The sequence below is a fragment of the Taeniopygia guttata genome, chromosome 3, assembly GCF_048771995.1.
Source record: "Taeniopygia guttata chromosome 3, bTaeGut7.mat, whole genome shotgun sequence".
NCBI lineage: Eukaryota > Metazoa > Chordata > Aves > Passeriformes > Estrildidae > Taeniopygia > Taeniopygia guttata.
Window position 1 is genome coordinate 59,021,910 of NC_133027.1, and position 16,501 is coordinate 59,038,410.

At 44.9% G+C, this 16,501-nt stretch overlaps 1 protein-coding gene across 3 annotated transcripts in view; it reads left to right on the forward strand.

The window, feature by feature from the left end:
* Nucleotides 1-2,817: 2,817 nt before the first annotated feature.
* AKAP12 (A-kinase anchoring protein 12) overlaps nucleotides 2,818-16,501 on the forward strand; it is a 30,569-nt gene continuing 16,885 nt past the window's right edge. The window contains exons 1-2 of one of the 3 annotated variants that reach the window (XM_030268013.4): nucleotides 2,818-3,352; nucleotides 12,690-12,876. In XM_030268013.4, the coding sequence (XP_030123873.4) occupies nucleotides 3,215-3,352; nucleotides 12,690-12,876 (325 nt within the window). In that variant the 5' untranslated portion in view covers nucleotides 2,818-3,214. Of the gene's footprint in view, nucleotides 3,353-12,689; nucleotides 12,877-15,454; nucleotides 15,727-15,781; nucleotides 15,981-16,501 lie in introns of those variants that run through there. The other 2 variants (XM_030268014.4, XM_072926939.1) reach the window with 2 other exon arrangements.

Sequence of the window (16,501 nt, forward strand, 5' to 3'; positions counted from 1 at the left end):
AGGAAAGTATTTCATCAGCACAGGTTCACAGACTGAGATATGTGGTTTGTCTCTTCTCTACAAAAGCATCAGCAGTGGTTACATCAATCGTAAATGCCTTTGGAAAAGATACAATTTTAAAAGTAAATAAATTAAACCCTGTCTACAGACTCTGCATTATAAATATCATTATGAAAGTTATCCAGGTTTCAGGGGAGTTTTAAAACAATCATGTGCTAGCTGCAATGCTGCAAGATTGTCCTGCCATTTGGAAGGTCTGTGCTTAGCCTACTAAGAGTTTCCTCAAAGATGTTTCACTAGATAACATGCCAGTAGAGCGTTAATTATTATCTTTCTTGATTCTTTGGATTCATCCTAAAAAGTCTGCATGCATACTTTTGGCAATAGCTTGAATATTCTCGCCTCTGTGCCAGCACCTGGTGACTTTGCAAAAGGACCAGAGGAAGCTTATGTGACTGCACTTCATGGGAAAGGCTGTCAATAGAAACAGACATAGCTCCTGAACAACACTTCAATACAGCAGGAGGCAGTTGCAGCTTTCAGGGTAGAGGTCTGGGCAACAGCCATCCCAGCACAGAGGCAGAAGACAGGGAAACACAGGGTGACAAAGGCCAGAGTCAGATTTGTCACTCATTGTGATTCCTTCTGTACAGACAGGGTGTAGACCATCAAGAATGGCAAACTGGGAACCGACCACCCACTGGACAAGATTGGAGATGTTGGATATCTCTCTTAGAAGTTCCTATGCTAGATGTACTCCAGGAAAGAAAACAAAAGCAGATACATAAGTGCAAGAGGAAATGAGACAGAATCTGTGCCCATATCAGGGATTATACAGGGATAGACAACAGCTCATGGCTGTCTGCATCGCAAGTTTGCAGAAATGTGATGGTTCAAAGTGGGGAGAAGTTACGAGTGTACACACAAACCATCCTGTGCTGCTCCTTATTACCTGAAAGCCATCCCCAGCACACTTTATTTCACTGAATAGATGTAGCCAAAGACTTTCAGCCAAAAGAAAGTAATTTGCATTCAGAAAATGGCCAGTGAATGGGCATTGAGGGGTGTCTCTCTCAGCTGCAGTGCTTGCAGCATCTTTGCTCTGAGACTGTTGGGCACAGAGCTGGTGCTGCCGGGCACAAGCAAAAGGACTAAAGAGCAAATTTATATGGACAGAAGGAGGCAGCACTCTAGCTCCTTGCAGAGAAAGCATTTTGTGGTCAATGAGCAGTGAAAAGAGAAATGATGTGGCACAGATCTTGAATTATGCCACATTTCCCTTCTTGAGAAACTCCCTGGCAAAACCCTGATCTCCCCGTGGCACACGCCGTCCCCAATTTCTCTGTGTGCCACTGAGCCCCACAGCCAGCCCTCCCCTCTCCAAAGCCCAAAAATCCTCCGTGTCTATGCCCAGGGTCCACAGCTGAAGGGGAACCCAAGATAGCTCTGCAGCAGTTGGGCTGGCCTCCATTCTCAGGTGCACCTGCAAAGGAGCAGCTGAAGGCAGGGAGAAAGGCAAATTTGGTGGGGAATGGAGGTGGTGCTGGCTCTTTCTCCACCAGAGACATGGACATCAAAGGATGACAGCCAGGAAAGGCTGGGAACAGGCTCCTTGCTCCCTGTTGTGAGTGCTGGCTGGTGGGTGATCCAGAAGTACTGGGTGGCTATGGGTAAGTTCTGCTACAGGGGCTCAGGCAAAGCTCAGACCTGTATCTCCTTTCTCTCTTCTCAAAATGAGGAAGACCAATCAGTAAGCAGGAGATATTTATCCCAACTTTGTGATCCTCAACACCAGTTTTGTTCTGCTGAACACAAACAATTCCAGCAGGTTCTTGCGTTACCTAAGGAAGATGATGAACATGCTTTTTCAGTCATTGACTTGATGTGTGTTGATTTTTTAAGGGAAAAAACTGACCAGCATGTGAATATTAGGCTCTCTGTAGAATGGAATTTTTTCAGAATGGTTTTTTTTTTTTTTTTTCCTGAATGAAACAGTGTTTTGGTGGGTAAGGACTGGTTTAAATGTTAAAAAAGAAATTGTGTCTGTACTATGAATTCTTCAGACCAGTCTTAATTTTAATAATGAACTCTGTATAGGACAGGTACATGCATATGTTTTGAAAAAAAATTTATACTTAACGGTGAAGAACAGTTAATGGATCTGTTTGCTATCAGTTTGGCACAGTGTGGTTAGCTTAATTCATTTTGTGCACTAATTCACTGCTGATACCTTTGAAAGTACCAGGTAAGAGTATGTCTACATACATGTGGTCCTGCTTTTGCGGCATGGGAAAGATGCTTTGTGTATTTTGGGCTAGGAGAGAAACTACCCTGTTCTTGGCTTTGCTTGCTTGTGCCAGGATCTGGCATGAATTAATAACTGGGAACCTATCCTGTGTGACAATAAAAACCAACCAACCAAACAAACAAAAAAAACCACCCACAAACAAAAAGAAGTCCAAAAACCAAAAAGGCAGCTTGATTTTTTTTTGTTTTGTTTTGTTTTTTTGTTTCCTCAAAGTTGCCTAAGACATGGGACCTTACATTTCTGCATCATCTGAAACCTGGACATCCCTCAGGCAGGCCCAGCATGGCTGAGGTCCGGACGCAGCGCTGAGGGCTGCTGGCCGCGGAGCAAAGCGCCCGGGGCAGGAGGCGGCAGGAGGCCCGCGGGGGGCGAGGGGCAGCGCGGCCGGGCCGGAGTCCGTGAGGGTGCCGGCGGGTGGGCGCTGGTCCCGGTCGGTCCCGGTCGGTCCCGGGAGAACGGCGAGGGGGCCGAAGCGCTGAGTCAGCGCCGCGCTGCCGGCGCGGAGGGCCGGGGGCCGGGCGGCGCCCCCGCCCCGAAGGTGCCCGGGAGGGGCGGGGAGAGGCGGCAGCGGTGGCGGGTAGGGCGCTGCCCCCCTTGGCCGCTCCTTATCAGCCCGGTTTGATGCTGCAAGGCGTGTCCGGGGATCTGCTCATGTGATGGAGCAAGAGGCAGGCGGGCGGGGGGACCAGGGGAGGAGGTGATTTTCCTTGCTGCTCTTGCTCGCGCTTTTTTTTTTCCCTCCCCAGCCCCCCCCCTCCTTTTTTTGGTTTTTTTTTGAATTTCCCCCCTCTCGCGCCCTAAAGGAGTTTGCGGAGAGCCGGGCTCCTTCATTCCCGGCTGTGCCGCCGCCGCCGCCGCCCACCGCCAGCCCCCGCCCGCGGCTCCGCACGGCCGCGGGGCAGCGCCATGGGCGCCGGCAGCTCCGCCGAGCCGGCCGCCCCGCAGGACGGGGCCGGGGCCGCCGCCGAACCCCCCAGCACTCCCCCAGAGCCGCTGCCGGCAGAAGACGCCGCGGAGCCCCAGCCACCAGCGGAGCCCGCCAAGGTAAGGCAGGGGCGGCGGGGAGGTGAGGGGGGGGTACGCGAGGCGGCGGCTCCCGCCGCGCCCCCGGGCCGGGGAAAGTTTCCCGCCGCGGCTGCGGCCACCTGCCGCAGCGCTGGGCACCTCCCGGGCCGGGCACGGAGCCGGGGCGCGGCGGGGCCGGGGCTGCGCCACGGCCGGCGCCGCAGTCATAAAACTCCCGCCGGCGGCAGCAGCGGCGGGGCGGGGGGCGAGGGCGGCCGCGGGGGCGCCGCCGCTTTTGTGTGCGGCCGGGGCGAGAGGAGCCGCACCCACGCGCGGCGAGGTCTGCGCCAAGGAGCCTCCTGACTGCGGTCCTGCGGCCGGATCGCCGCGGCTCCCGCGGCTCTCCGCAGCCCCCCCGCTCCATCCTCTCCCCTCCCGAGGGAGCAGGTGGGAGGCGCGTCGGGGCGCGGCTCGGCCGTGCCTTCGGCTGGGCGCCAGCCGTGCTGTGCCCCCGTTGCCGCCCCGTCCCGCACCCCGGGGCTCCGGCTCACCTGAGCCGCCGCCCCCCGCCCGCCGCCGCGGGGAAGGGGCGGCGGTGTCGGCGGCGAGGGCTGGAGCCGTGCCTTTGGTGCGGCCCGCTGTCGTACCGCATCGGGGGCAATGGGGGAGGGACTCCCGAACTCCCAGCCCGTGGGGAGCGAAGGAGCCCTAGGTGTGTGTGATTTAAAATAAAGACGTTGAAGAATTGAAAGAAATTCTTTTAAAACATGTCTGGTGTTTAAAAATAGAGTATGAATGAACCCATTTATCCCTCTGGAATAGGCGCGTTTAGGGGATTTTGGGACTGAAAGAGAGGTTATGTGCATCTGTGTGTTTACATAGTGTGGCATTAGGGAGTTTGTGAGGGGAGTAATAATATAATAATACCAGGTTCTGCCGAGATCTCCTTCTTTGGGCTCTTCAGAGTTTGGGTGCTCAGAGCAGGGAGACTCCGAAGTTTCTGTGACTGGTGCGTGGGTGTATTAGAGCTTGAGAACCGGTTATGACTTTGTTTCTTTGACCTTGTGGTTCAGATTTAACTTTCAAGTTGAATTTCCCATAGTTCCTGGCTGCCATTAGACCTCCTTGTGCGTGTTTTGACAGATTTGAAAACCACATTGCGAATGAACTTTAAATTAACTGAGTTTTTTTTTTTTTTTAACTAAATAAGCATTGGGGATTGGTGTTGGTTAACAAAATATTTAGCAGTTTTGTTGGGCGATTTTAGAATTCAGATGCTGATGTTTAGAAAAGAGGGAATTTATATTGGGCAAGCATTTGACTGTTGTGGTTGTTAAAAATTTAAGATAATTTGACTTTGAAGAAGAGATGTAATATTCATAGCCATGTTTATCCAGTTATGGGAACTAAGACCCTCTAAAAAAGAGAATCACATTAATACTGTTCTCAAGTACAGATTATTATTAATACTATGGTTTATGTCTTTTGAGCTTCAGGAAAAATGTCTTTAGTAGATTTTTTGCCTGATTATTCAAGTGGAGCTGTTTAAAATTGGGGAAGTTCTATTACCATTTTACTGCTATAAGAAGTTTTATTACTGCTGTTCTAAAACAGCTGGTTTTGCCTTCCATTACATTGCATAAAAAGAAAAATAGGTTTTAATAAAGTTTAGTCATACTTTTTTTGTGTCTCATTTAGTCTGTCTTACTAAAGTAACTTCATGCAGATTTGTGACAGTTTTTCATCATTATTCCTTCCAGCTCTTTGAATTTGAAAATTACCAGGTCTTGCAGTGCCCCTAGAGAAATCTGTAAGATAGTTAATTTGTTTGTGGAAGATTGGGAATCTTTTGGAGGGTGGTCTTCCTTCTTGCATTTTCTAAATTAAAATGCTTATTATAACCCTTTTAGAAGAAAAATTTTCGGAAACTGATTTCAGTGGAATCCAACTTGAGTGCGCCTTGGCAAGGCAATGAACAAATAAACTGTTTAAACAACTAGTCTTATACAGGGTATAAAATCTCAGAAGTTGTGCTTTCTTTTGTGATGTGAAATCCTTGAAATATTTAATTAAATTTCTTTCATGACATAGTTGCATTTTTTACAAGATGAAAACCTCTTCGCCTTTTCTTCTAGAAAGGAAAAAATGTATAGTTTATTAAGCAGTTTTGTTATTCACATGTGACTCTTTGGCCAGGTACCAGTCCTTGGATGTCCTGGTTACCAAAAGGGAGGCTGTATATTTTGGTGTTGCTCACTTCTACAGCCCAAGGACCCTGGATAGCACTTTTCTACAGAGCAAGGGATATTTAGGAGCCTTTGGGCACTGGCTTGTGAACACAGCAGGTTAAATGTGGGCTCATGTAGCGAGTACCTCAGCTGTTGACCCAATCTTCTCAAAAGTTCCTGGTGTATTACACACAAAGCAACTCCAGAGTTTTTAGCCTGCTACAGTACTAGGACTTGAAATTGGTAGATTTCAAGTGGATCAAGTGGTGGATTTACAGATTTGTCTGTAGCAGACAAAACTTAAATTCTGGCAGTGGAGGAGCTGCTTCTTATCTTGCATAGCCACCCCACTGTGGGAAGCCATCTCTGCAGGGAAGTGTGAGACATCCTGATGGTACTAATCCATTCAGCTGCCTGAACTGAATAAATGAATCAATTCAGATCAATGAATTAACACCTGAGGTCCTATTGAAACCAAGGGGCAGGGTATGGTTCTACAGAAGGTTGATTTTTGTGATGGAGTTACCTCCTTGCTGTTTTAGCAGCAATGCTCTTTCCCCCCTCCTTTTCTTCCTCCCCTGTTCTTCCTTGTTTTGCTTCAGATGATGCGATGCAGTCTCACTTGGCTGTGTTATGTTCTAACCTTGCCTTTTTATAAGCAGGTCAAATTCACTAACCCTTCAGGAAACAGAAATTTATTCTTGCTGGACCATTTTCCTGATCTGTTTGTGAGTTCATTTGACTTCTACATTGTAGAGGTAAGACAAGCACTTCCAGCAGGGCAGGAGGGGAAATGAAGAAACTTCTCCTGTTGGTAGCAGTGAGCTGGTGAAAACTCATTGAAACCTCAGGGGCAGACTGTTCTGAGCAGCACAGAGGCCTGAAGCTTGGCCTGAGAAGGATTTACTAGATTTCAATAGTGTCAGAAATGGGAACAAGATCCTTTTGGTCTTGAAGAAGGCCAGACAAACCTTTGATGTCTTGAGCTGACAAAAGCCATGGAGATGTCCAGTGAGGTGGTTCATATGCTCCTGCTTCCTCCCCAGAGCACCTGCAGCTTCTCCTTTAATGCATCTGACACTGTGCGAGCTTGTTCAAGGAGCTAAGCCCCTGGAAAACTGTTCCAGTTCTTTGGCAAGGTCATTCTCTGCTGATTTTCTGAGATTCTGGGACTCAGCAGAAGCTGCAGGTACAGGGGAGCAGGCAGGATCTTGTGGCTGGAGTTGGACAAGAAGCTGGGTGACGCTTCTGTTGGTGATGGCATGTGGCTGGATTGGTTTAGGCGTCTCTATTTTGTGAGCACCTTCTCTGTTCGTAGCAGTGATGTGGCTCTCCATCCAACTTCTAATTTTGATGCAAAGCATCGAAGAGATCGAAAAAAATGCCAGTGTGGTGCCCTCCCATGGGACAGAAGGTGACTTCAAGCCATGTGGGCAACACTGGGATAGCAGTGTCTTCCTACCAACATTGCAGCTAACAGTGACAATCACGCACGTGCCACTTTTATTTTATTTGGAAGTTCAAGGCGGCAGCTTTAATACAGGTTTCTTTCTGTGGCCCTGTGGAAGGAGGGAAGCTCTGTTGGAACAGCTACCTGAAACAGTGTAGGAAAACTTCCAGAGAGAGAATCTGGAACAATACAGGCATGCTAATAAGCTATTCTTGCATCAAAATCTAGGTTTGTCAGAGATAATATTTTATTGATGGCTTGATTGATGGCTTGAAAATGTGGTGTGGTAGATTCCTGGCTTGCTGGCATGCAAGGGCCCCCACTTGAACAGCGAGTCATTCAAGCTGTTTTCAGGGTGCTTCCATTTCTGAGTAGTAACTTGATTATGCTACCTGTGTTGTAATAAGAGCAAGTGTGCTAGACAGTAAATAGTTGGAACTGCCTCCTCTAAAGGAGTTACCAGCTGAGATGTCAGTGTCTTATTGTCTGAGTGCCTGACAAATAACAACTGGGGCAGACTTACATCTGCTGTTTAAACAACTGTGTTCTGGTGAGGGAGCTGAGTCAGCCTGAAAATACTATGTTAGCAGTGGTGAAACTAAGCTTATTCAAGGAAAGTCCCTAGACTGTGTCTCTGGGAACCCCAGTTTGAGATACTTGGTCTGAGGCTGCGGAGTTCCTCTAGTTCAGCAGGATCTGATTCCTATTAGATACTTCTTTTCCAACTGGGGACAAGAGTCTGGTACAATTCAGTGGTAAGTTTGGAGGGCTGACCATGCCTGTGGAGCGTCTGGGGTGAAAGAATAAAAATGTGTAATTGAAAAAATGCACAGTGGAAATTGGTGTCATAGCAGCACCAAAAGCATGAAATAGCCCTCTAATCATATAGGAGATAAGAGGGAGGTGGTAGAGGGAGTGGCTGGCCACTTTGGAAGCCGAGGCAATTAGCTTGTGTTTGATGTGGTAGAGGCTAAGGAGATGCAAAGAGGAGCTTCGGGACTTTGAAAGTCCTCCAGGTTGGAAATGCAAGCCTGGGTGTGGTTGCTGAGAGGAGAGGAACGTGCTTCGTGCTCAACCCTTGTTCTGACTGGTCCTTAGAGCCTGGATAAGCTGTACCTGTGAAATGCTTCCATAAGGTGGTGTCTGAAAGAGCTGAAAGGTATGAGACCTGGGAAAGAGCTCTGTTTGTATCAGGCTTCAGAATAACAGATTGAAGGTAGTGCTTCTTTCACAGGTTGCAAAAAGAGATCATGGGGATGAATTGGGTGTAGAAACTTATGGGTGTTTTGATGTTTTGAGTGTTTTGTTTTATCCATTTGGATTTTGAGGGTAGTCATCCATAAGGAGGTGCCACAGTGAAGTGAGACTGAGAATTGGGAGAGATTAGGATAGATAAGGAGATGAAAGGTGGAGAGAAACTTCTTGGCTTTATGCAGGAGGCAGAAATACGGTAATCAAATTCAGTATGCTGTTATGTGCCTTACAGAGGAAGGGGCTTGTGTTTTCTTCACCTGGAACTTGCAGTATGCCACAAACCTCTAATGTTTAGCTAATGCAAAACAAGACAAACTGCTGTGAACAAAGAGTTGGAATGATCCAATTTTTTTCTTTTCCCAAGTGTTGGTGTCTGAAGATCTTTTTGATGGAGCAGCATGTACTAAAAGCAGACTCCCTGAGCACAGCAGCAGTCTTTCCCAGAGTTTCAAAATCAAACTACAGGAAAAATATTAGAGACCATTATGTTAGTTTGCTCAGTTGTTCAGACAGCTGGATCTAGCTATTTTAGTAATCTAATGTAGAATCACTGTAGCAGGATTAACAGAATGAAGCAAAATTAACTCTGGTACGTTTGGGCCTGGTGTGAGGAATCTCTGGAATGATTTGGTCTGGTACAAGGAATGTTGGGAATGATGGTGATTGCTGATGGGGGAAGAGGCTGGGTGCTGTGAACCCCTGCGGAACAGTGCCTGAAGGAAGCATCCACTAATGTACAGTGAGATCAGGGACCTGCAGTTCATCCATATCTCATGCAATTTGTTGTGTTAATTTATCCATTTTCAATTTTGTGTGTGTTTAATGCGGTCTAACAGTTGGACCCGCTGCTGGATGCAAGATGGAGCAGAAGGTGCTCTTGGTTAGAGTGACATGGGCAGCAAGCCCTGTGCATTTTAGTCTCATTAGCTGGGCGTCTGCCCTTTGCTTCCATCTTTGTGGTGAATGTGAGGCAAATACGAAAAAAATATCTGGATGTACAGTAATGGTGTGACAGAAACTGGAGTGCTGCTTTGCTAATGGCCCTTTGTTTTGGGAATGAAGAAGCTGAAAGATCAGTGAACTGGATAACCAGTTCCCCTTGGTTTCTCCCATGTTCATGAGACAACACATCCATAAATTAATAATCAAAGGAGTGTAATGAATGTGTGCCACAAAAAAAAACAAATGTTGGTAAACCTGCCAAATGTAATGTCTCATTACTTGTAGATAAATGCATAAAGATAAGCAGAGAGATTCCTAATACTGTTAATTTTTGTCTTTTTAAGTTTTGTTTTCACCCATCTCTTTAAACTCTGATGTTGTATTTGTCTAAGCTTTACAACTATTCTCAATGGAATTAAGAGCACTGCTCAGCAAATTAGATATAATTGGACTAAACTGCAGTTTAGATCCCTTCAGAGAAATGAAGCAGTTAATGTGAAGGAAAACTGAAATTAGTTTCTTTTGAGGACTAATGCAGTGGGACAGACTGCACTGACCCTCAAAAAGAGCCTGAGCAACTCTTTTTAAAACACTTTTTTTTTTCTTTATTTAATATAATGATGGTGTTATGTTTTCTTTCACTTTACAAACTCCCCAAAGGTTTCTTCTCCTTTGCACGTGTTTTAATTTGGAAAAAATACTATTGTTTTATTAGTTTTGATTATTCGATTATTTAAAGCAGAACACTTGATTTGAAAATCTAAGTTTGCCTTCCCAAGGGCAAGAATCACATCAAACTCTTCCCCAAGAGACTGGGGTAAAAAGGTAGGGTTATATTGCAGGTCTGGTCAGATTTGAAAATGTTGAGGTTTTCCATGTATTTACATTTTTTACTCAGTTGTGACAGATGGATCCTGTTTCCAAAACTGAACTTATGTACAGAGTGAACAGGGATTATAATTAAACTGTCTGGTTGTAAAAACTGCTTATAGTCTTACACTTAGTGATGTTTTATATTTAATTTTGGTTTTCATACTGGAAGGTATTGTAGATTTAACAGATCCAAAAGATTATCTGCTAGAGCCAGTGACTTCTGAATTTTGGTCTGAAATCACAAATCTTTAGGATTATATAAAGTCACTGTTTTTCTGAATGCACCAAAACTATAGAATAAATTCAGAGCTGGGGTAAGTACTACCATTGTTAATATTTTATCATAACGGTCTGTGTGCAATTTAAAAACGAGACAAGCTGTACTGCGTTGACATGCCAAGTACCTTTGTACTCTGGTTCTTTGCAGAGTCCACTGGTGCTTATCAGGCAAATGGTTGACTCTGTACATGTGTCTATACATGGGACTGGCTTTAAAATGATGTGCTGCCCAGGGAAGGTTTGGAAAGAAAGACAAGCAATCTTTGAATAATGTGAGGAATGCTAAGATATTCAGTGCTGTCGCCTTTCTTGTGACTTGAAAGAATTGTTGGTGGTAATTCTGAGAGTGTCATCTTGAAATAGTCATCCATGGCTTTTTCTTCAGATAGCCTAAGTTTCCTAAGAGCCAGTCAAGTCAAGGTTCTTGTGTTTGCGGGACTAGCAGTTGTCTTTCAAGCAGTTGTCTTTCAAGAATGAATAATTAAAAGTTATTATTATTAAAAAATAATAACGGTCCTCTACCAAATTTGTACTGAAGAATCTTAAAGCCCTTTCTGAATTAGGTTGTTGTTTTCTATGTCTTGATTTTCTTGCTTGTCTTTAATCAGTTACTCCCATTCAGCTAATGCTGTGTGGAACTGCAGAGGAGCTTCACAGGGTTTACGTGCCTTTGTTTGGTAGTGTGGTGTCTTCATCCCTCCTGAGTTCCTGTGTTTTAGATTTGTGGGAAGCATGATGTGAGAAGTGGGAATGTAATCTGAGTGTTGAGCCATTCTGTATTTCTTCTATTTAATATCTGGTCTCAGTATGTGAAAACTCTAAAGCCAAATTATTCCATCTGTGGTATTGGCAGTGGAGCAGAATGGGGTCCTTTTTCATGAGGTGGATTATGTGGCTGTGAAAGGCAGCTTTGAGAAGTGCAACAACGCCGGGTGGAAACGATTTGGCTTAATTAAGGGCTTCTGAACTGAAAATTTGGAACCTGAATGCACACGCTTCATTGCCTGTGGAAGTGGGGTACAGCGCTTCTCCCAGATCTCACCCAGCACGTGAAAAGAATCTGATGATTAGGAGTAAAGCCCTTTCCTGGCATTTTGTTGATATGTCTGTTGATTTGAAATTCTGTTGCAGCAGGCTAATTACTAGTAAAAATAAATAAATAGATTCCCCCATTCAGAAGGTTTATGTAGGGGAGGCTGGAAGATAATCATCAGGAATGTGGCATCTTCCTGATCCCAGTTTGGTGCCTCAGGCATGTGGTTGTTAGAGCCCATATTTCAGTGTAATGTATCTGTGGTACCTCTGATTAATTAACGGGGCTTCAGTGGCAGTATTTTGGGAGTACAGACAAATCATCAGACAATGATACATAATTAAAGTTTGTTGTTCCACCAGGGGAACTTCAAACCTTCGTTTCAGGAATAATGGTTAATTAGTTGAAATGGTTTCTGTTGGAAGGTAATAGAATCAGTTGGAGAGCTAGTTCATTAAAGGGTAATCAATAAATTAAGGGTAATTAAGTATCTTATGACCACAACACATTCCATGCTTTTAAAATAAAAATATCCTTGTGAAAGTATATTTCTTCTTATAGGGCAAGCCAATTCAAAATCTGAAAATAATTAAAATAAGTCAAGTGTGGAAGCTGAAAAACATATTCTTCTTTTTGCATATATTAGCAAATCTAGAAAAAATATTTCAAATGCTATAGGGCTGAATCTCAGAATTGTAAAGCTCTTTCCTCCTGTAAGAGTAGTTTCTGCCTAATAACAGAGGTGCACAAATTCTAGTTTTAATCTCAGTTTCACTGCATTTCCTCATGGGAAATCCATATGTCTTCTGCTTTCTGTCCTGAATAGTTCAGTTTCTTTGTAGTTGTATTGTTGATGATGATAAGATAAGCACATCAATAGAGGAGCAATACCAAAGGCTGTATTGTAGAGAGGATTCATTCATATATCAGAGCAGTTATGCCAGACACTTTGAATGAAGAATTTCTTTCCATCAGCTATATTCACCTTATCCTGGAGTTTTCCTTCATGGAAGAAACCAATTTCTACACAAGATTATAGGCCATTGTCTGTAAGACCTGCTTCTTCATGTATTTCATGTGGGAGAGCAGAAAGATAAATAGTCCCAGATTATGTATTTTGGGATTTTTTTGTCACAGAAGTACTTTCACTAAATTAAAGTTAAAATTGCTTGCATGTATGTATTCAAACTGAAAATGAAAGAAGAATATTCTGTGAGGGTTGAGGGGGAATCTGGCTAATACTGATATTTTCTTTTTCTTTCCTTCTCTCTTTATCTTTCCCTACTACCATCCTTCAATCAATATTTGACCACACAGGCTTTAAATGCAAGTTTACCAGTACCTGATGTTAGTGAAGACAATTTGAAGGATGATGCCTCACCAGAGGAGCCACTGCAGCTGGGAGCTGTTACAGCATCTAAGGAACCGGGTGAGCAGCAGTCAGAGGTGGCTTCACCGCTCCAAGAACCACCCAGAGAGCAAACAGAGTCTGCTGGAACAAATGGTGAGTACAAATCTGTGCTCAGTGGATGTACCACAGAGGCTTGTGTGCTAAATGGGATGAGAAGTAGAAACAGGGCTCAACTAGTTGTCTGCTACTGAACAGGTATTACTCAGGTGATCTGTTGTTGCTCAGGTGCTTCTTGGGCAGTGTTTTGTGGGAGATGTTTTCTCTGTAGGAGTTCATATGACAAATGGCTTGTGCATTGAAGATGTTGGTGTCAGTGATGGAGATCCACCTGTTAGGAACAGCTCAATTTCTACTTCTCGTTTTAGTGCCTGCTGCTAATCCGTTGGTTTTCCCTTGATTAAAGTTTCCTTTCCTACAGCTTTTAATTGGATTTACACTGGGACCACAAAATCTTTCTCATGTAGACATCCCAGTGTGTTCTGTCTTAGGAATGTCTCCCTTGCCTTGCTGCGCAGTCATGAATGTGCTGCTCTTTCTCCTGTGTGATCTGGCAGCCCACCTCTCCTGCTCTCATCAGCCTCTTCTTGCTTCCATCTGTTCCTGTTCACAGGCGTGTGTTGAGAGACCTGCTTCCGCGGTCCAGCTGCCTGCTGACTTTTTGGCAGGATGGCAAGAGGGAGGGCTGGTTTTCAATCAGAGCAGGCATCTAATGCTGGTGGTGGTGAGCTGGGAAGGGATGGTGACAGGGTAGGAGGCACTGTCTTCAGTATCAGCCTGTAGAGTGCCTTAAAGCATGTGTGTAATCCATGGTGTACTCTAGAGTTTATATCCTGGTAAAAGCAATTCTTTGTCACATCTTTAGATTAATTGCCATAATGCTGTTATCCCAGTAGAAGGCTACCATACCTTACCCAGAGCTTTTTGTGCCTTTTTTTTAATTATACCAGTAGGGACTTCTGACACTATAATAATGGAATACAATTTGTTTTATCTTTCATGAAACTTCAGTTCTCTAAAATTTTACTCTTAAGTGGATAGGGATGAGGAGAGCATAGTTGCTAAACAGAGTCGTAAAGGAGGAAAAAATACTTGATGTTTGGAAATAGTAGCAGAAGATTTTGTGTTGATATTCAGCTTCTTGATCAGGTAAAAGAAAAGGCTGTTAAAAGGGCATGAGTTTCAAGTTAATAGTCAATGATTGTAATTATTTTTGAATAATCTTGGATTGTAGTTTCAGTTGTAGAGAAATCACATTCCTAGGATATGTAATGAAGAGGTGAGAAGCTTCCTCTGAGTGTAGGTGATAATGTGTAACCAGTTGCATGGCATGATGTGAACATACACAGCATTAGGAATTTGAGTAAACTGCCTGAAAAACCTTGGCTTTGTTCTGAGCATCCTCTCTCCTATTGGGTGATATTCCTATTCAGTGGAGTCAAGTCTACATGGTAGCATTGAATGGGAAAACAGTACCATGCATTTGCTCCTGAAGTGAAAAATCCCTTTGTGAAGGTGATGCAGCATGTATTTACTGGTAAGGATAGATGAAAGTGACATTATCTATAGAGACAATTAAAACTTGCCCAGTTGGGCACTGAAAAGAGTTCTTCAAGTAAAGGTTTTGTTCAGATGTTTTTGTCCATTCCTCTGGACCTTAGAGAATCTGGTCCACCTCGTCTGTCCTTAGGCAGACGAATAAAGGTGGAGAAGAGGTATGTCTTGGTTGCTTCATGCAGACAAATCTTTCCACATAGAAAAATGTTCCATTTTAGTGCTACGCTAAATGTTCTCCACTCATTGTTTATTTCACCTTGCTTGCAAGTCTAAACTAGGAAATAAAGCATTGTGGCACCAAGCACTGAAACAACTCAAGTGTTTGCCTACAGTAGTGTTTATGATTAAAGGTTTTTTGGTTTGGTTGGTTCTCATCATCATTATTTGAATCTTGCATTCAGAAGACTACTTGAGAGATGACCTATACTCATTAAAGTTGCCACTATAAAATTAAATTTACCAAATACTCTGGTAAATTGGCTGGGAAGTTGGCTCTGACATCAGAGAGATGAAGGCTCCGAAGTATCATCAGAACTTTGGAGATATTCAACATAATCAGTTGTAATCAAAATAGAAACTCTCTTGCTATTATAGGAGGACACCTGTATTAGATACTGAGCCTTTACATTTTATTTTATTATATTGCATTCCTTTTTTACTATCAGTAGGAACATTAAATTATTATAATACGAGTATATGGAGTAACACATTTATGGAACTCTTGACAGCAGAACTTGAGACAATTTATAAATAATTAGGTTGTAGAGAATTCCAATTAAAAAACCCTCCAAACAAATGAAAACAAAACAAGCCCAAACCAACCCTGCAGTAATAGGCAGAGGAGCAAATATTTCAGTGTGGAAAAACCGAAGTGGTTTTTTTGTATGGTTTTGTTTATAAGGGACAAAATCCATGGGGCTTTTAAAGCAGCATCAGTTGAGGCTGGGTGTGGATGCCTTGTGGGAAGGCAGATACTACAGCAGCGGGAGCTGAAGCGGGCGGCTGGCTCGCAAGTGGCAGCCGGCGCCTCTTCCCTCCGGGGCAGAGGGAGATAAAGGCTGGAAGCGGCAGTTCCGAGGCGGACCCTGCGAAGCACCGCGCTTGTGCCGGGCGGGCGGGGGGCGGTCCCGGGCGGGGCCCGGGGCTGTCCGGGACGGGGTGGGAGCGGCCGTGGGGCTTGGGGGGAGCTCAGCCCTCCGACAGGCAGACTTCCATCAGGCAGCCTCTCCGTCGGCCGTCCCTCCGTCCAGCCAGCCGGCTGCCGGGGGCTGGGAGCGGCGCTGCCGTCGGCTGGAGCTGCCCCGCGGGCTGGGAGGAACCTCGGAGCGGGAGAGGGGGCTGGTGGTGTCAGCGTGGCTTCAGCCATGCTGGGGACAGTGACGATGGCGGGTAAGGCGGTGTGGCGCTGCGGGTCCCGCACACGCGGTTTGCGCCCTGGGCTGCGCGGGCGGCAGCAGCATCCCGGGGCTGCGGCGCGGCCAGAGAGCCTCGCAGCCCCGGCACCCCAGGGTTACCAACTCTGCATTTCCTGGCGGGGCCTTAGGAGTTAAAGGGTCTGCCTGAAGCATTTTTGTTTCAGTGAGAACCGCTTCCAAGCGAAGGTTGCTGAAACTTCAGGAAGTGTGATATCTCCTCATTTGGACGTACGATGTGGTACTTGTGATACGAGGCTTTATGAATGTGGAGGTGCTAACTGGGTGTTCTTCTGCAGGACGGGGCTGTGACCTGGTGTCTGAAATTAGGGAATAGAAAGAAAAGGTAGTGACCCCACTGATGTTGCTATTTTACATCAGTCAAGCAGTAAGGCAGTAAAATACCTTAAGAGCTAAACTTGGTGAAATTGGAAGGAATATGGAAGTTAGCATGGTTTATATGTTGTAAAAATATTTGCATGAGAGAAATGAAGCTGTTGCTCTATTGCTGTTTTATCTTAACAAACCAAAATTCAGAGGGGATTAGCACCGTGGCAAGGGGATGTGTGTGTATATGTGAATGGGGGACAGTGGGATCCCAGCCTTCTGCAGTACCAAAAACTCAATGCTGTGTGTGCTGAACTCCTCACATCTTACTTAAGGAATTAGCATGCAAGCCACTGAAGCTGAGAGCTAATAACATAAATTATTTGGGCTTTCTCAAAAGATGAGTTTTGGAGGAACAAAGAATT